This window comes from Gasterosteus aculeatus, chromosome 11 (genome assembly GCF_964276395.1).
Source record: "Gasterosteus aculeatus chromosome 11, fGasAcu3.hap1.1, whole genome shotgun sequence".
In the NCBI taxonomy this organism is placed as follows: Eukaryota; Metazoa; Chordata; class Actinopteri; order Perciformes; family Gasterosteidae; genus Gasterosteus; species Gasterosteus aculeatus.
In genome coordinates, this window is record NC_135699.1 from 14,286,403 (window position 1) to 14,306,401 (window position 19,999).

General features: G+C 48.0%; 5 protein-coding genes across 5 annotated transcripts; 4 read left to right on the forward strand and 1 right to left on the reverse strand.

The window, feature by feature from the left end:
* Positions 1–638: 638 nt before the first annotated feature.
* mrps34 (mitochondrial ribosomal protein S34) lies at positions 639–2,324 on the reverse strand. The gene is made up of 4 exons (XM_040191151.2): positions 2,150–2,324; positions 1,431–1,813; positions 1,247–1,289; positions 639–1,144 (listed from the first exon to the last, which is right to left on the reverse strand). The coding sequence occupies exons 2-4, from the start codon at positions 1,746–1,748 to the stop codon at positions 846–848; spliced, it is 660 nt and encodes a 219-aa protein (XP_040047085.1). The 5' UTR covers positions 1,749–1,813; positions 2,150–2,324; the 3' UTR covers positions 639–845.
* Positions 2,325–3,058: 734 nt separating this feature from the next.
* LOC120828282 (heat shock 70 kDa protein 1) lies at positions 3,059–6,081 on the forward strand. The gene is made up of 2 exons (XM_040191766.2): positions 3,059–3,351; positions 3,811–6,081. The coding sequence occupies exon 2, from the start codon at positions 3,822–3,824 to the stop codon at positions 5,739–5,741; it is 1,920 nt and encodes a 639-aa protein (XP_040047700.1). The 5' UTR covers positions 3,059–3,351; positions 3,811–3,821; the 3' UTR covers positions 5,742–6,081.
* A 1,669-nt stretch (positions 6,082–7,750) lies between these two features.
* Positions 7,751–10,763, forward strand: LOC144384552 (heat shock 70 kDa protein 1-like). The gene is made up of 2 exons (XM_078083978.1): positions 7,751–8,034; positions 8,494–10,763. The coding sequence occupies exon 2, from the start codon at positions 8,505–8,507 to the stop codon at positions 10,422–10,424; it is 1,920 nt and encodes a 639-aa protein (XP_077940104.1). The 5' UTR covers positions 7,751–8,034; positions 8,494–8,504; the 3' UTR covers positions 10,425–10,763.
* Positions 10,764–12,103: 1,340 nt separating this feature from the next.
* LOC120827660 (heat shock 70 kDa protein 1) lies at positions 12,104–15,113 on the forward strand. Its single transcript, XM_040190727.2, has 2 exons — positions 12,104–12,381; positions 12,842–15,113. Exon 2 carries the CDS (start codon positions 12,853–12,855, stop codon positions 14,770–14,772), a length of 1,920 nt encoding a protein of 639 aa, XP_040046661.2. The 5' UTR covers positions 12,104–12,381; positions 12,842–12,852; the 3' UTR covers positions 14,773–15,113.
* Positions 15,114–16,459: 1,346 nt separating this feature from the next.
* Positions 16,460–19,468, forward strand: LOC120827661 (heat shock 70 kDa protein 1). The gene is made up of 2 exons (XM_040190728.2): positions 16,460–16,740; positions 17,198–19,468. Exon 2 carries the CDS (start codon positions 17,209–17,211, stop codon positions 19,126–19,128), a length of 1,920 nt encoding a protein of 639 aa, XP_040046662.2. The 5' UTR covers positions 16,460–16,740; positions 17,198–17,208; the 3' UTR covers positions 19,129–19,468.
* The last annotated feature ends 531 nt before the right edge of the window (positions 19,469–19,999 follow it).

Here is a 19,999-nt window from a genome sequence, read left to right on the forward strand (position 1 = left end):
TTCAGTAGTTTGTTTTCAATTCATTTTTGCATACTTAAAAGTGAAATGTCAGGCCCCACTGCAATACTGTTTATTCATGGAACAATCGTGAAGCACATGTGGAAGAAAGTCATATTCACAACCATTCCAAATCCCAGCTGTGTATCCAGTAATTCTGACAGATTAAGTTCCTACTCAGGGTGGACATGGGAATTTAATCTCCATTAACACATCTATTTCATTTTAGAAATGAGTAATATTTCCTGTAAAATATATATTTAGTAGAGTAGTGAAGATGTCAAGAGGACGATTGTATGAGGATTAAAATACTGGACATTGAACAGAAGACCATATTATTCAAAATTACCTTTCAAAACAATAAAAAAAGAGGGCCCTGCTTGATGTGTCAGAGCGCCCATGGTTTCCCAGTTATGATTACATTACGTGTGATTATAATATATCAAAAGAGGGTCTAATCAGGCAAACCACAATTGTTAACACGTTTGCGTACCGGGTAGACTTCTATTCTGATGGTGTTTTCAAGATATATAGGAGTTCTATAGTCAAGGGTAGTGTACACTCTCAGAGCAATGAGTCTGTAATCCCCATAGGAAAGTACCATAATGCAGGTAAATCAAACAAAAAACATGACAGCAGGGGTATTTCACCTTAATATTTAATATTTACCACAATGCATAGACACATCACACTTGTAGAGACCTACTACAGAGAAGTCATTTGAGTCCAGGACTTATCAGGACATTGAGCTGACGGATTCCAATGCACTTGCACAGAAGACGTTGAGACTTCTGTCAACATTGATTTGGTCCAAAATGTCCAACGTTTCATCTTTAGCAACACAATTATCACACCGCTGTCCCCTCCGTCCTCTGCGCCTCTTGCTCCTGACTGCGGAAATAGTCTTTGCTGAGCAGGACATCCCTCTTTAAAGGCAGGACGGGCTCCTCGGCCAATACGGCGCCTGTTGCCTTCTTGTGCTTAGCCAGCAGCATGGCGCGCAGCAGGGGAGGGTAGGGGACGTAGCGCACAGGCGGCTCAGGGACCGGCTCAAAGTCCTTGAACTGCTGCTCCATGTGTTTGGGAACCAGGCGCCAGTCGTGGTACATTACCTTGTCCACCTCCTTGACCTCGCTCTCCTGTTTACCTGCCGAGCAAAAAAGTACTACAGTCAGTAACTCCGGAAAGGCTGATGAAAGGCTGCTTTTATCACATCACAGAACATCCAACAAACAGGGAACACGCTTACCTTTGAGGGTGAGGATCCCCCACGCTTTGCCATGATCCATGTTCTAGAAAACACAAGAATCAGGTGTAATTGGGTTACATGTATATCCAGCAGACATCCTAACAAACAAAACATTTTTACACCTGCATGAAAATAGACAGACCAAAAACTCAGTAGTGGTGCATGGATGTGGACCCGCTCTCACCTCAGAGGTGTAGTCCACCTTGACCTTGGTGATCTGCCAGTAGCTGGGCTCTGTGTGGTCCTCCAGCCAGGACTTGCGCGTAAAGAGGCGGCCCACTCCGAACAGCCTCATACCTGCCAGCAGGGAGAAGAGGCGACTCTCCCTGCGGACATCCTGCCAGGCCAGCACGGGCAGCATCTTCCCTGTGTGGGGCCGCTTCATCGTGCCGTAGTCCAGGGCGTATTTCTGTGACTCACGCGGCCGGGACTTGAGTTCTCGGTACGCCCGGATCTTTCGGGCCATTTCTGCTATGAGACGAAGTTGCTTTTTCTTCGCCATGACTGATGCGCGGCTGCAAACGTTTCTCCCCGTTACTCCCGGATCAACACCGGTCAATGTTTATCCTGCAAGAGAATAACGCCAGTTATTTATTTTTATTTTTTATTTACATCCGAACGGAGCAGCTCTTTGGTTACAGGAGGAACTAATTGATGTCAAGCTCTAAACATGGGGAGAATATAGACATTAAAGCCCTGAACGTTTACAAGTCTAATCAGTATGTCAGATATTGTCACTAAGTGATAATAGAAACAAGGACATCCTTTCCTCCCTCCCTCTCTCTCTCTCTCTCTCTCACACACACACACACACACACACACACACACCGAATACGTTTTTTTACCCAACAATTTGCCATTTATCGATACTTTTCAAACTCATAAATCACAAACTAGGAGTACCTGAATGTCACTGACAAGAACGGCTCAACACGACCTCCGCAAGCGACGCAGGAAACTTCCGTTCAGTCGGTCCGGCGGCAAAAGGTTCCGTGGAAACTGTGATTGCGCATTTGGTTCCGCGGTGGAACAATCAAGTAGGAAACAAGCTGACGGTGGCAAATGACACTTTCGATATCTGGTGGTGGTTTTATGAATGACACTATTCAAGACTTGACATATGTTTAATATCTCTATTATCAAGTGACTTTTAATTCTGTTGCCAGTTTATATTTTCAAAAAACTGTCAGATCAAACGCTGCACTTGGTGTTTTCCCACATGAAAAGAAAGACAGAACTCCGAATCAAAAACCATTAACGTTTTCTGCAAATTGAATCGTCATAGTTGGTTAAAGTAGAGTTTATATATGTAAGTCAAATGGCTGCAGTGTAGGGATCCAAATTGTGATGCATGTTTGGTTGATTTGTGTATTTGTGTTTATTTGTGATTACTATTAATTCTGTTGAGCCACTTTATATTTTCAATTAAATGTCAGATGAAACGCTGCACTTGGTGTTTTCCCACATTAAAACAAACGCAGAACTCTGCATGAAAAACCCTCCAATTTATGCTTCTTCTTTATTAATATGGACGAATCATTAACGTCTTCTACAAATTGAATCATCATAGTTGGTTAAAGTAGAGTTCATATATGTAAGTCAAATGGCTGCAGTGTCGGGATCCAAATTGTGATGCATGTTTGGTTGATTTGTGTATTTGTGTTTATTTGTGATTTATTTGCTCGGGTTCTAATATTTCTACATGGTTCCTTTCTACATACCATCAATGAATCCCGATGTATCACATCTAGAATGAATGTATTAACTTCTGGCAGCGTTTCTCGCAGCGACCAGAAGCCTGAAGAAGCTTCTAGTGACGCGCTGGTGGGTGACGTCATCACGTAGAGCGACAGCGCCGAGCTCTGTGATTGGACCAGAGCGTCAGAGGAAAGCTCGAGAAGAGACCAGAAGGCAGCGAGGAAAGTATAAAATAACGAGACTCGCAGAAGCCTGACGAGAGCAAACTGCCATAAAACCGAGAGGAGCAGAAGCAGAAGCAGAAGCAGAAGCAGAAAGATAAGCAGAAGAAAAGCAGCAGCAGAAGCAGCAGAAGAAGCAGAAGAAGAAGAAACGTCAGATTCTACTCTTTATCATCTTTAACCACTGTAAGTACTCTTCTTCTTACTCTCGGATCATTTTAAATCATGTTATTATATTCACGTATAATTCTAGAAATTCCAAATGATTAGTTTCTTTATTTGTTGCTTTGAATTGACACGTCTCTCAAATGATGTGCACTTAATTTAAGTGAGTTGGATTGCACAGTTTCCTCGAACCACCATTTGTCCATCAGACAAACTGTCAATTTAGACCGATAAATGTATAAATATTCAGCATTGATGTATATACCCCGATAATAACAAATATTCCATAATATAGACATTTGTTGCGCAACTAATGCATTTTCAGTGATACAGACAACTTTTATTCATTGGACCTGACCATAAAAAACACACACACAAGTGCAATATTTAACAGATAACTCGAGATGTTTTTGGATAAATTCCTAATGTTACAATAACGCAGGTGCTCACTTTTCTCAAACTGCGTCTCTCCACCATCAGGACACTGAAAGATGTCTGCAGCCAAGGGCACAGCGATCGGTATTGACCTGGGCACCACCTACTCCTGCGTGGGCGTCTTCCAACACGGCAAAGTGGAAATCATCGCCAACGACCAGGGCAACAGGACCACGCCCAGCTATGTGGCGTTCACCGATACCGAGAGGCTCATCGGCGACGCGGCCAAGAACCAGGTGGCGCTGAACCCCAGCAACACGGTGTTTGACGCCAAAAGGCTGATCGGGAGGAAGGTGGAGGATCCGGTGGTGCAGGCGGACATGAAGCACTGGCCCTTCAAGGTGGTGGGAGATGGAGGGAAGCCCAAGATCCAGGTGGAGCACAAAGGGGAGGAGAAGAGCTTCTACCCCGAGGAGATCTCCTCCATGGTCCTGGTGAAGATGAAGGAGATTGCAGAGGCTTACCTGGGCCACAAGGTGTCCAACGCGGTGGTCACGGTCCCGGCGTACTTCAACGACTCCCAGAGGCAGGCCACCAAAGACGCCGGCGTCATCGCGGGACTCAACGTCCTGAGGATCATCAACGAGCCCACAGCGGCCGCCATCGCCTACGGTCTGGACCGAGGCAAGACGGGAGAACGCAACGTCCTGATCTTCGACCTGGGCGGGGGCACCTTCGACGTGTCCATCCTGACCATCGAGGACGGCATCTTCGAGGTCAAGGCCACGGCCGGAGACACGCACTTGGGCGGAGAGGACTTTGACAACCGCATGGTCAACCACTTTGTGGAGGAGTTCAGGAGGAAACACAAGAAGGACATCAGGCAGAACAAGAGGGCCTTGAGGAGGCTGCGCACGGCGTGCGAGAGGGCCAAGAGGACCTTGTCCTCCAGCTCGCAGGCCAGCATCGAGATCGACTCTCTGTTCGAGGGCGTGGACTTCTACACGTCCGTCACCAGGGCTCGATTCGAGGAGCTGTGCTCTGACCTCTTCCGGGGAACTCTGGAGCCCGTGGAGAAAGCTCTGAACGACGCCAAGATGGACAAGGGGCAGATCCACGATGTGGTCCTGGTCGGGGGCTCCACCCGCATCCCCAAGATCCAAAAGCTCCTGCAGGACTTCTTCAACGGCAGGGAGCTGAACAAGAGCATCAACCCCGACGAGGCGGTGGCGTACGGCGCTGCCGTCCAGGCTGCCATCCTCACGGGCGACACCTCGGGCAACGTTCAGGACCTGCTTCTGCTGGACGTGGCGCCCCTGTCCCTGGGGCTGGAGACGGCCGGAGGGGTCATGACGGCGCTGATCAAACGCAACACGACGATCCCCACCAAGCAGACCCAGGTCTTCAGCACCTACGCCGACAACCAGCCGGGGGTCCTCATCCAGGTCTACGAAGGGGAGCGCGCCATGACTAAGGACAACAACCTGCTGGGCAAGTTCGATCTGACAGGAATCCCGCCGGCTCCGCGGGGCGTCCCGCAGATCGAGGTCACTTTTGACGTGGACGCCAACGGCATCTTGAACGTGTCGGCGGTGGACAAGAGCACCGGCAAGGAGAACAAGATCACCATCACCAACGACAAGGGCCGGCTGAGCAAGGAGGAGATCGAGAGGATGGTGCAGGACGCCGACAAATACAAGGCCGAGGACGACCTTCAGAGAGACAGGGTCTCCGCCAAGAACTCCTTGGAGTCCTACGCCTTCAGCGTGAGCAGCAGCCTGCGGGACGAGAACCTGAGGGGCCAGGTGAGCGCGGAGGACCTGAAGAAGGTGACGGAGAAGTGCGAAGAGACCGTCGCTTGGCTGGAGAACAACCAGCTGGCCGAGAAGGAGGAGTACCAACACAAGCAGGAGGAGCTTGAGAAGGTGTGTAACCCGGTCATCAGCAAGCTGCACCAGGGAGGGAGGCCTGCGGCCAGCTGTGGAGAGCAGGCACGAGCCGGCTCCCAGGGGCCCACCATCGAGGAGGTGGACTAAAGGAGGCACTTCATGTGGACTCTGTGGGACTTTTGGAGAGACGCCACGTTGGCGGGTTTTATACGAGTAATTATTATCCTCATTTCGTCTGCCTTGCTGGACAATAAGGACGAAACATTGATGAGATATTATAACGTGTCTTTGTTCAGGGTATATGTGCTCATTCTGTGACAACACTACAGAACACGTTTAATTCAGCCACTATGCTGCCTTGTTATTTTCTGTATTGTTGATGAATTAAAACGGCTTCTTTTACATGTGTATATTTTATGGTTACTTCTGTTTCGTTGTAAAAGGGTTTTATTAATTTAATAAACTAAAGTGTGAATTGGGAAAAAAAGTGTCCAATAAGCTTTATTATAATACAAGTGTTCTTGAGACCAGGAGAAAGGTCATGTTTTCATCTTTTGTGTGACCAGTTGACCAATCAGCGTTGAGATGTTGACGTCTTAATGTCTCTCCAACTTTCTTTGCTCCAGATGGAAGTAACCGACTCTAGTGGATCTTATTATTACTGTACGTGTTTCAGTGCCATCTTAATCACATCAGTTTAGACTTTTGGTCAGAACAATCAAAAGGCTTATAATTATTTAGTATAGCCCAATATTACAGTTACATATTTGCCTCAGAGAGTAGTAAATCAGGCGTAAAATAATAATAGTCATGATAGCCGCAGCAGGTGTCAGCAGGGCCATGGCAGGAGGCAGGAACAGGGTCCATAGAAACCTGTGAGGGGAGAAAGAAAAACTAGCGTTGAGATGTTGACGTCTTAATGTCTCTCCAACTTTCTTTGCTCCAGATGGAAGTAACCGACTCTAGTGGATCTTATTATTACTGTACGTGTTTCAGTGCCATCTTAATCACATCAGTTTAGACTTTTGGTCAGAACAATCAAAAGGTTGTGCTCATAATTATTTAGTATAGCCCAATATCGCAAGTTACAAATTTGCCTCAGAGGGTAGTAAATCGGGCGTAAAATAATAATAGTCACGATAGCCGCAGCAGGTGTCAGCAGGGCCATGGCAGGAGGCAGGAACAGGGTCCATAGAAACCTGTGAGGGGAGGAAGCACAAAAACTCTGGGGAAAACGCTGATTTAGTGATGTGCATCAATAAAACCTGGGTTACTGTAGAAGGTGAGGTGAGAGAGGAGCTCTGTGTATCCTAAGAAGTCCCCCTATATATATATATGTATATAGTTATATATATATCTTCAGTAGAGTGTAAGACCATGAAGTCTTTTCATGGTGAACGACCTGGACCTCATCACCTGACGCCTGCTCAGCCCTGTAGGGGCTATATGTGGATATATGATATATCTAGATGAGTAACTATACATAGCCATATCCATAACTTTATATAGGTTAACAACCATTACCTTATAACTCAGATCTATTGGCGCACACTAAGGAATAAAGACATTTGTAAAGATAATTACTTTGGCTACAAAGAGTCAGTCTCTTTTGAATTCTCGGATTATATTATTATAAGTATTTTAAGGTGTCTTCCTTTGGTGATATCTAGTGGTGGTATTATGAATGACACTATGCAAGACTTGACATATGTTTAATATCTCTATTATCAAGTGACTATTAATTCTGTTGAGCCACTTTATATTTTCAATTAAATGTCAGATCAAACGCTGCACTTGGTGTTTTCCCACATGAAAACAAACGCAGAACTCTGCATGAAAAACCCTCCAATTTATGCTTCTTCTTTATTAATACGGACGAATCATTAACGTCTTCTACAAATTGAATCATCATAGTTGGTTAAAGTAGAGTTCATATATGTAAGTCCAATGGCTGCAGTGTCGGGGTCCAAACTATGATGCAAGTTTGGTTGATTTGTGTATTTGTGTTTATTTGTGATTTATTTTCTCGGGTTCTAATATTTCTACATGGTTCCTTTCTACATACCATCAATGAATCCCGATGTATCACATCTAGAATGAATGTATTAACTTCTGGCAGCGTTTCTCGCAGCGACCAGAAGCCTGAAGAAGCTTCTAGTGACGCGCTGGTGGGTGACGTCATCACGTAGAGCGACAGCGCCGAGCTCTGTGATTGGACCAGAGCGTCAGAGGAAAGCTCGAGAAGAGACCAGAAGGCAGCGAGGAAAGTATAAAATAACGAGACTCGCAGAAGCCTGACGAGAGCAAACTGCCATAAAACCGAGAGGAGCAGAAGCAGAAGCAGAAGCAGAAGCAGAAAGATAAGCAGAAGAAAAGCAGCAGCAGAAGCAGCAGAAGAAGAAGAAACGTCAGATTCTACTCTTTATCATCTTTAACCACTGTAAGTACTCTTCTTCTTACTCTCGGATCATTTTAAATCATGTTATTATATTCACGAATAATTCTAGAAATTCCAAATGATTAGTTTCTTTATTTGTTGCTTTGAATTGACACGTCTCTCAAATGATGTGCACTTAATTTAAGTGAGTTGGATTGCACAGTTTCCTCGAACCACCATTTGTCCATCAGACAAACTGTCAATTTAGACCGATAAATGTATAAATATTCAGCATTGATGTATATACCCCGATAATAACAAATATTCCATAATATAGACATTTGTTGCGCAACTAATGCATTTTCAGTGATACAGACAACTTTTATTCATTGGACCTGACCATAAAAAACACACACACAAGTGCAATATTTAACAGATAACTCGAGATGTTTTTGGATAAATTCCTAATGTTACAATAACGCAGGTGCTCACTTTTCTCAAACTGCGTCTCTCCACCATCAGGACACTGAAAGATGTCTGCAGCCAAGGGCACAGCGATCGGTATTGACCTGGGCACCACCTACTCCTGCGTGGGCGTCTTCCAACACGGCAAAGTGGAAATCATCGCCAACGACCAGGGCAACAGGACCACGCCCAGCTATGTGGCGTTCACCGATACCGAGAGGCTCATCGGCGACGCGGCCAAGAACCAGGTGGCGCTGAACCCCAGCAACACGGTGTTTGACGCCAAAAGGCTGATCGGGAGGAAGGTGGAGGATCCGGTGGTGCAGGCGGACATGAAGCACTGGCCCTTCAAGGTGGTGGGAGATGGAGGGAAGCCCAAGATCCAGGTGGAGCACAAAGGGGAGGAGAAGAGCTTCTACCCCGAGGAGATCTCCTCCATGGTCCTGGTGAAGATGAAGGAGATTGCAGAGGCTTACCTGGGCCACAAGGTGTCCAACGCAGTGGTCACGGTCCCGGCGTACTTCAACGACTCCCAGAGGCAGGCCACCAAAGACGCCGGCGTCATCGCGGGACTCAACGTCCTGAGGATCATCAACGAGCCCACAGCGGCCGCCATCGCCTACGGTCTGGACCGAGGCAAGACGGGAGAACGCAACGTCCTGATTTTCGACCTGGGCGGGGGCACCTTCGACGTGTCCATCCTGACCATCGAGGACGGCATCTTCGAGGTCAAGGCCACGGCCGGAGACACGCACTTGGGCGGAGAGGACTTTGACAACCGCATGGTCAACCACTTTGTGGAGGAGTTCAGGAGGAAACACAAGAAGGACATCAGGCAGAACAAGAGGGCCTTGAGGAGGCTGCGCACGGCGTGCGAGAGGGCCAAGAGGACCTTGTCCTCCAGCTCGCAGGCCAGCATCGAGATCGACTCTCTGTTCGAGGGCGTGGACTTCTACACGTCCGTCACCAGGGCTCGATTCGAGGAGCTGTGCTCTGACCTCTTCCGGGGAACTCTGGAGCCCGTGGAGAAAGCTCTGAACGACGCCAAGATGGACAAGGGGCAGATCCACGATGTGGTCCTGGTCGGGGGCTCCACCCGCATCCCCAAGATCCAAAAGCTCCTGCAGGACTTCTTCAACGGCAGGGAGCTGAACAAGAGCATCAACCCCGACGAGGCGGTGGCGTACGGCGCTGCCGTCCAGGCTGCCATCCTCACGGGCGACACCTCGGGAAACGTTCAGGACTTGCTTCTGCTGGACGTGGCGCCCCTGTCCCTGGGGCTGGAGACGGCCGGAGGGGTCATGACGGCGCTGATCAAACGCAACACGACGATCCCCACCAAGCAGACCCAGGTCTTCAGCACCTACGCCGACAACCAGCCAGGGGTCCTCATCCAGGTCTACGAAGGGGAGCGCGCCATGACTAAGGACAACAACCTGCTGGGCAAGTTCGATCTGACAGGAATCCCGCCGGCTCCGCGGGGCGTCCCGCAGATCGAGGTCACTTTTGACGTGGACGCCAACGGCATCTTGAACGTGTCGGCGGTGGACAAGAGCACCGGCAAGGAGAACAAGATCACCATCACCAACGACAAGGGCCGGCTGAGCAAGGAGGAGATCGAGAGGATGGTGCAGGACGCCGACAAATACAAGGCCGAGGATGACCTTCAGAGAGACAGGGTCTCCGCCAAGAACTCCTTGGAGTCCTACGCCTTCAGCGTGAGCAGCAGCCTGCGGGACGAGAACCTGAGGGGCCAGGTGAGCGCGGAGGACCTGAAGAAGGTGACAGAGAAGTGCGAAGAGACCGTCGCTTGGCTGGAGAACAACCAGCTGGCCGAGAAGGAGGAGTACCAACACAAGCAGGAGGAGCTTGAGAAGGTGTGTAACCCGGTCATCAGCAAGCTGCACCAGGGAGGGAGGCCTGCGGCCAGCTGTGGAGAGCAGGCACGAGCCGGCTCCCAGGGGCCCACCATCGAGGAGGTGGACTAAAGGAGGCACTTCATGTGGACTCTGTGGGACTTTTGGAGAGACGCCACGTTGGCGGGTTTTATACAAGTAATTATTATCCTCATTTCGTCTGCCTTGCTGGACAATAAGGACGAAACATTGATGAGATATTATAATGTGTCTTTGTTCAGGGTATATGTGCTCATTCTGTGACAACACTACAGAACACGTTTAATTCAGCCACTATGCTGCCTTGTTATTTTCTGTATTGTTGATGAATCAAAACGGCTTCTTTTACATGTGTATATTTTATGGTTACTTCTGTTTCGTTGTAAAAGGGTTTTATTAATTTAATAAACTAAACTGTGAATTGGAAAAAAAGTGTCCAATAAGCTTTATTATAATACAAGTTTTTCTGAGATGAGGAGAAAGGTCATGTTGTCATCTTTTGTGTGACCAATCAGCGTTGAGATGTAGACGTCTTAATGTCTCTCCAACTTTCTTTGCTCCAGATGGAAGTAACCGACTCTAGTGGATCTTATTATTACTGTACGTGTTTCAGTGCCATCTTAATCACATCAGTTTAGACTTTTGGTCAGAACAATCAAAAGGCTGTGCTTATAATTATTCAGTATAGCCCAATATCGCAAGTTACAAATTTGCCTCAGAGGGTAGTAAATCAGGCGTAAAATAATAATAGTCACGATAGCCGCAGCAGGTGTCAGCAGGGCCATGGCAGGAGGCAGGAACAGGGTCCATAGAAACCTGTGAGGGGAGGAAGCACAAAAACTCTGGGGAAAACGCTGATTTAGTGATGTGCATCAATAAAACCTGGATTACTGTAGAAGGTGAGGTGAGAGAGGAGCTCTGTGTATCCTAAGAAATCCCCATATTTATATATGTATATAGTTATATATATATATCTTCAGTAGAGTGTAAGACCATGAAGTCTTTTCATGGTGAACGACCTGGACCTCATCACCTGACGCCTGCTCAGCCCTGTAGGGGTTATATGTGGATATATGATATATCTAGATGAGTAACTATACATATCCATATCCATAACTTTATATAGGTTAACAACCATTACCTTATAACTCAGATCTATTGGCGCACACTAAGGAATAAAGACATTTGTAAAGATAATTACTTTGGCTACAAAGAGTCAGTCTCTTTTGAATTCTCTGATTATATTATTATAAGTATTTTAAGGTGTCTTCCTTTGGTGATATCTAGTGGTGGTATTATGAATGACACTATGCAAGACTTGACATATGTTTAATATCTCTATTATCAAGTGACTATTATTTCTGTTGAGCCACTTTATATTTTCAATTAAATGTCAGATCAAACGCTGCACTTGGTGTTTTCCCACATGAAAACAAACGCAGAACTCTGCATGAAAAACCCTCCAATTTATGCTTCTTCTTTATTAATACGGACGAATCATTAACGTCTTCTACAAATTGAATCATCATAGTTGGTTAAAGTAGAGTTCATATATGTAAGTCCAATGGCTGCAGTGTCGGGGTCCAAACTATGATGCAAGTTTGCTTGATTTGTGTATTTGTGTTTAATGTGATTTATTTTCTCGGGTTCTAATATTTCTACATGGTTCCTTTCTACATACCATCAATGAATCCCGATGTATCACATCTAGAATGAATGTATTAACTTGTGGCAGCGTTTCCCGCAGCGACCAGAAGCCTGAAGAAGCTTCTAGTGACGCGCTGGTGGGTGACGTCATCACGTAGAGCGACAGCGCCGAGCTCTGTGATTGGACCAGAGCGTCAGAGGAAAGCTCGAGAAGAGACCAGAAGGCAGCGAGGAAAGTATAAAATAACGAGACTCGCAGACGCCTGACGAGAGCAAACTGCCATAAAACCGAGAGGAGCAGAAGCAGAAGCAGAAGCAGAAAGATAAGCAGAAGAAAAGCAGCAGCAGAAGCAGCAGAAGAAGAAGAAACGTCAGATTCTACTCTTTATCATCTTTAACCACTGTAAGTACTCTTCTTCTTACTTTCGGATCATTTTAAATCATGTTATTATATTCACGAATAATTCTCAAAATTCCAAATGATTAGTTTCTTTATTTGTTGCTTTGAATTGACACGTCTCTCAAATGATGTGCGCTTAATTTAAGTGAGTTGGATTGCACAGTTTCCTCGAACCACCATTTGTCCATCAGACAAACTGTCAATTTAGACCGATAAATGTATAAATATTCAGCATTGATGTATATACCCCGATAATAACAAATATTCCATAATATAGACATTTGTTGCGCAACTAATGCATTTTCAGTGATACAGCGACTTCTATTCATTGGACCTGACCATAAAAAAACACAACACACAAGTGCAATATTTAACAGATAACTCGAGATGTTTTTGGATAAATTCCTAATGTTACAATAACGCAGGTGCTCACTTTTCTCAAACTGTGTCTCTCCACCTTCAGGACACTGAAAGATGTCTGCAGCCAAGGGCGCAGCAATCGGTATTGACCTGGGCACCACCTACTCCTGCGTGGGCGTCTTCCAACACGGCAAAGTGGAAATCATCGCCAACGACCAGGGCAACAGGACCACGCCCAGCTATGTGGCGTTCACCGATACCGAGAGGCTCATCGGCGACGCGGCCAAGAACCAGGTGGCGCTGAACCCCAGCAACACGGTGTTTGACGCCAAAAGGCTGATCGGGAGGAAGGTGGAGGATCCGGTGGTGCAGGCGGACATGAAGCACTGGCCCTTCAAGGTGGTGGGAGATGGAGGGAAGCCCAAGATCCAGGTGGAGCACAAAGGGGAGGAGAAGAGCTTCTACCCCGAGGAGATCTCCTCCATGGTCCTGGTGAAGATGAAGGAGATTGCAGAGGCTTACCTGGGCCACAAGGTGTCCAACGCGGTGGTCACGGTCCCGGCGTACTTCAACGACTCCCAGAGGCAGGCCACCAAAGACGCCGGCGTCATCGCGGGACTCAACGTCCTGAGGATCATCAACGAGCCCACAGCGGCCGCCATCGCCTACGGTCTGGACCGAGGCAAGACGGGAGAACGCAACGTCCTGATCTTCGACCTGGGCGGGGGCACCTTCGACGTGTCCATCCTGACCATCGAGGACGGCATCTTCGAGGTCAAGGCCACGGCCGGAGACACGCACTTGGGCGGAGAGGACTTTGACAACCGCATGGTCAACCACTTTGTGGAGGAGTTCAGGAGGAAACACAAGAAGGACATCAGGCAGAACAAGAGGGCCTTGAGGAGGCTGCGCACGGCGTGCGAGAGGGCCAAGAGGACCTTGTCCTCCAGCTCGCAGGCCAGCATCGAGATCGACTCTCTGTTCGAGGGCGTGGACTTCTACACGTCCGTCACCAGGGCTCGATTCGAGGAGCTGTGCTCTGACCTCTTCCGGGGAACTCTGGAGCCCGTGGAGAAAGCTCTGAACGACGCCAAGATGGACAAGGGGCAGATCCACGATGTGGTCCTGGTCGGGGGCTCCACCCGCATCCCCAAGATCCAAAAGCTCCTGCAGGACTTCTTCAACGGCAGGGAGCTGAACAAGAGCATCAACCCCGACGAGGCGGTGGCGTACGGCGCTGCCGTCCAGGCTGCCATCCTCACGGGCGACACCTCGGGCAACGTTCAGGACCTGCTTCTGCTGGACGTGGCGCCCCTGTCCCTGGGGCTGGAGACGGCCGGAGGGGTCATGACGGCGCTGATCAAACGCAACACGACGATCCCCACCAAGCAGACCCAGGTCTTCAGCACCTACGCCGACAACCAGCCGGGGGTCCTCATCCAGGTCTACGAAGGGGAGCGCGCCATGACTAAGGACAACAACCTGCTGGGCAAGTTCGATCTGACAGGAATCCCGCCGGCTCCGCGGGGCGTCCCGCAGATCGAGGTCACTTTTGACGTGGACGCCAACGGCATCTTGAACGTGTCGGCGGTGGACAAGAGCACCGGCAAGGAGAACAAGATCACCATCACCAACGACAAGGGCCGGCTGAGCAAGGAGGAGATCGAGAGGATGGTGCAGGACGCCGACAAATACAAGGCCGAGGACGACCTTCAGAGAGACAGGGTCTCCGCCAAGAACTCCTTGGAGTCCTACGCCTTCAGCGTGAGCAGCAGCCTGCGGGACGAGAACCTGAGGGGCCAGGTGAGCGCGGAGGACCTGAAGAAGGTGACGGAGAAGTGCGAAGAGACCGTCGCTTGGCTGGAGAACAACCAGCTGGCCGAGAAGGAGGAGTACCAACACAAGCAGGAGGAGCTTGAGAAGGTGTGTAACCCGGTCATCAGCAAGCTGCACCAGGGAGGGAGGCCTGCGGCCAGCTGTGGAGAGCAGGCACGAGCCGGCTCCCAGGGGCCCACCATCGAGGAGGTGGACTAAAGGAGGCACTTCATGTGGACTCTGTGGGACTTTTGGAGAGACGCCACGTTGGCGGGTTTTATACGAGTAATTATTATCCTCATTTCGTCTGCCTTGCTGGACAATAAGGACGAAACATTGATGAGATATTATAACGTGTCTTTGTTCAGGGTATATGTGCTCATTCTGTGACAACACTACAGAACACGTTTAATTCAGCCACTATGCTGCCTTGTTATTTTCTGTATTGTTGATGAATTAAAACGGCTTCTTTTACATGTGTATATTTTATGGTTACTTCTGTTTCGTTGTAAAAGGGTTTTATTAATTTAATAAACTAAACTGTGAATTGGGAAAAAAAAGTGTCCAATAAGCTTTATTATAATACAAGTGTTCTTGAGACCAGGAGAAAGGTCATGTTTTCATCTTTTGTGTGACCAGTTGACCAATCAGCGTTGAGATGTTGACGTCTTAATTTCTCTCCAACTTTCTTTGCTCCAGATGGAAGTAACCGACTCTAGTGGATCTTATTATTACTGTACGTGTTTCAGTGCCATCTTAATCACATCAGTTTAGACTTTTGGTCAGAACAATCAAAAGGCTGTGCTCATAATTATTTAGTATAGCCCAATATCGCAAGTTACAAATTTGCCTCAGAGGGTAGTAAATCGGGCGTAAAATAATAATAGTCACGATAGCCGCAGCAGGTGTCAGCAGGGCCATGGCAGGAGGCAGGAACAGGGTCCATAGAAACCTGTGAGGGGAGGAAGCACAAAAACTCTGGGGAAAACGCTGATTTAGTGATGTGCATCAATAAAACCTGGATTACTGTAGAAGGTGAGGTGAGAGAGGAGCTCTGTATATCCTAAGAAGTCCCCCTATATATATGTATATAGTTATATATATATATCTTCAGTAGAGTGTAAGACCATGAAGTCTTTTCATGGTGAACGACCTGGACCTCATCACCTGACGCCTGCTCAGCCCTGTAGGGGCTATATGTGGATATATGATATATCTAGATGAGTAACTATACATAGCCATATCCATAACTTTATATAGGTTAACAACCATTACCTTATAACTCAGATCTATTGGCGCACACTAAGGAATAAAGACATTTGTAAAGATAATTACTTTGGCTACAAAGAGTCAGTCTCTTTTGAATTCTCTGATTATATTATTATAAGTATTTTAAGGTGTCTTCCTTTGGTGATATCTAGTGGTGGTATTATGAATGACACTATGCAAGACTTGACATATGTTTAATATCTCTATTATCAAGTGACTATTAATTCTGTTGAGCCACTTTATATTTTCAATTAAATGTCAGATCAAACGCTGCACTTGGTGTTTTCCCACATGAAAACAAACGCAGAACTCTGCATGAAAAACCCTCCAATTTATGCTTCTTCTTTATTAATACGGACGAATCATTAACGTCTTCTACAAATTGAATCATCATAGTTGGTTAAAGTAGAGTTCATATATGTAAGTCCAATGGCTGCAGTGTCGGGGTCCAAACTATGATGCAAGTTTGGTTGATTTGTGTATTTGTGTTTAATGTGATTTATTTGCTCGGGTTCTAATATTTCTACATGGTTCCTTTCTACATACCATCAATGAATCCCGATGTATCACATCTAGAATGAATGTATTAACTTCTGGCAGCGTTTCTCGCAGCGACCAGAAGCCTGAAGAAGCTTCTAGTGACGCGCTGGTGGGTGACGTCATCACGTAGAGCGACAGCGCCGAGCTCTGTGATTGGACCAGAGCGTCAGAGGAAAGCTCGAGAAGAGACCAGAAGGCAGCGAGGAAAGTATAAAATAACGAGACTCGCAGACGCCTGACGAGAGCAAACTGCCATAAAACCGAGAGGAGCAGAAGCAGAAGCAGAAGCAGAAAGATAAGCAGAAGAAAAGCAGCAGCAGAAGCAGCAGCAGAAGAAGAAGAAACGTCAGATTCTACTCTTTATCATCTTTAACCACTGTAAGTACTCTTCTTCTTACTCTCGGATCATTTTAAATCATGTTATTATATTCACGAATAATTCTAGAAATTCCAAATGATTAGTTTCTTTATTTGTTGCTTTGAATTGACACGTCTCTCAAATGATGTGCACTTAATTTAAGTGAGTTGGATTGCACAGTTTCCTCGAACCACCATTTGTCCATCAGACAAACTGTCAATTTAGACCGATAAATGTATAAATATTCAGCATTGATGTATATACCCCGATAATAACAAATATTCCATAATATAGACATTTGTTGCGCAACTAATGCATTTTCAGTGATACAGACAACTTTTATTCATTGGACCTGACCATAAAAAACACACACAAGTGCAATATTTAACAGATAACTCGAGATGTTTTTGGATAAATTCCTAATGTTACAATAACGCAGGTGCTCACTTTTCTCAAACTGCGTCTCTCCACCATCAGGACACTGAAAGATGTCTGCAGCCAAGGGCACAGCGATCGGTATTGACCTGGGCACCACCTACTCCTGCGTGGGCGTCTTCCAACACGGCAAAGTGGAAATCATTGCCAACGACCAGGGCAACAGGACCACGCCCAGCTATGTGGCGTTCACCGATACCGAGAGGCTCATCGGCGACGCGGCCAAGAACCAGGTGGCGCTGAACCCCAGCAACACGGTGTTTGACGCCAAAAGGCTGATCGGGAGGAAGGTGGAGGATCCGGTGGTGCAGGCGGACATGAAGCACTGGCCCTTCAAGGTGGTGGGAGATGGAGGGAAGCCCAAGATCCAGGTGGAGCACAAAGGGGAGGAGAAGAGCTTCTACCCCGAGGAGATCTCCTCCATGGTCCTGGTGAAGATGAAGGAGATTGCAGAGGCTTACCTGGGCCACAAGGTGTCCAACGCGGTGGTCACGGTCCCGGCGTACTTCAACGACTCCCAGAGGCAGGCCACCAAAGACGCCGGCGTCATCGCGGGACTCAACGTCCTGAGGATCATCAACGAGCCCACAGCGGCCGCCATCGCCTACGGTCTGGACCGAGGCAAGACGGGAGAACGCAACGTCCTGATCTTCGACCTGGGCGGGGGCACCTTCGACGTGTCCATCCTGACCATCGAGGACGGCATCTTCGAGGTCAAGGCCACGGCCGGAGACACGCACTTGGGCGGAGAGGACTTTGACAACCGCATGGTCAACCACTTTGTGGAGGAGTTCAGGAGGAAACACAAGAAGGACATCAGGCAGAACAAGAGGGCCTTGAGGAGGCTGCGCACGGCGTGCGAGAGGGCCAAGAGGACCTTGTCCTCCAGCTCGCAGGCCAGCATCGAGATCGACTCTCTGTTCGAGGGCGTGGACTTCTACACGTCCGTCACCAGGGCTCGATTCGAGGAGCTGTGCTCTGACCTCTTCCGGGGAACTCTGGAGCCCGTGGAGAAAGCTCTGAACGACGCCAAGATGGACAAGGGGCAGATCCACGATGTGGTCCTGGTCGGGGGCTCCACCCGCATCCCCAAGATCCAAAAGCTCCTGCAGGACTTCTTCAACGGCAGGGAGCTGAACAAGAGCATCAACCCCGACGAGGCGGTGGCGTACGGCGCTGCCGTCCAGGCTGCCATCCTCACGGGCGACACCTCGGGCAACGTTCAGGACCTGCTTCTGCTGGACGTGGCGCCCCTGTCCCTGGGGCTGGAGACGGCCGGAGGGGTCATGACGGCGCTGATCAAACGCAACACGACGATCCCCACCAAGCAGACCCAGGTCTTCAGCACCTACGCCGACAACCAGCCGGGGGTCCTCATCCAGGTCTACGAAGGGGAGCGCGCCATGACTAAGGACAACAACCTGCTGGGCAAGTTCGATCTGACAGGAATCCCGCCGGCTCCGCGGGGCGTCCCGCAGATCGAGGTCACTTTTGACGTGGACGCCAACGGCATCTTGAACGTGTCGGCGGTGGACAAGAGCACCGGCAAGGAGAACAAGATCACCATCACCAACGACAAGGGCCGGCTGAGCAAGGAGGAGATCGAGAGGATGGTGCAGGACGCCGACAAATACAAGGCCGAGGACGACCTTCAGAGAGACAGGGTCTCCGCCAAGAACTCCTTGGAGTCCTACGCCTTCAGCGTGAGCAGCAGCCTGCGGGACGAGAACCTGAGGGGCCAGGTGAGCGCGGAGGACCTGAAGAAGGTGACGGAGAAGTGCGAAGAGACCGTCGCTTGGCTGGAGAACAACCAGCTGGCCGAGAAGGAGGAGTACCAACACAAGCAGGAGGAGCTTGAGAAGGTGTGTAACCCGGTCATCAGCAAGCTGCACCAGGGAGGGAGGCCTGCGGCCAGCTGTGGAGAGCAGGCACGAGCCGGCTCCCAGGGGCCCACCATCGAGGAGGTGGACTAAAGGAGGCACTTCATGTGGACTCTGTGGGACTTTTGGAGAGACGCCACGTTGGCGGGTTTTATACGAGTAATTATTATCCTCATTTCGTCTGCCTTGCTGGACAATAAGGACGAAACATTGATGAGATATTATAACGTGTCTTTGTTCAGGGTATATGTGCTCATTCTGTGACAACACTACAGAACACGTTTAATTCAGCCACTATGCTGCCTTGTTATTTTCTGTATTGTTGATGAATTAAAACGGCTTCTTTTACATGTGTATATTTTATGGTTACTTCTGTTTCGTTGTAAAAGGGTTTTATTAATTTAATAAACTAAAGTGTGAATTGGGAAAAAAAGTGTCCAATAAGCTTTATTATAATACAAGTGTTCTTGAGACCAGGAGAAAGGTCATGTTTTCATCTTTTGTGTGACCAGTTGACCAATCAGCGTTGAGATGTTGACGTCTTAATGTCTCTCCAACTTTCTTTGCTCCAGATGGAAGTAACCGACTCTAGTGGATCTTATTATTACTGTACGTGTTTCAGTGCCATCTTAATCACATCAGTTTAGACTTTTGGTCAGAACAATCAAAAGGCTTATAATTATTTAGTATAGCCCAATATTACAGTTACATATTTGCCTCAGAGAGTAGTAAATCAGGCGTAAAATAATAATAGTCATGATAGCCGCAGCAGGTGTCAGCAGGGCCATGGCAGGAGGCAGGAACAGGGTCCATAGAAACCTGTGAAGGGAGAAAGAAAAACTAGCGTTGAGATGTTGACGTCTTAATGTCTCTCCAACTTTCTTTGCTCCAGATGGAAGTAACCGACTCTAGTGGATCTTATTATTACTGTACGTGTTTCAGTGCCATCTTAATCACATCAGTT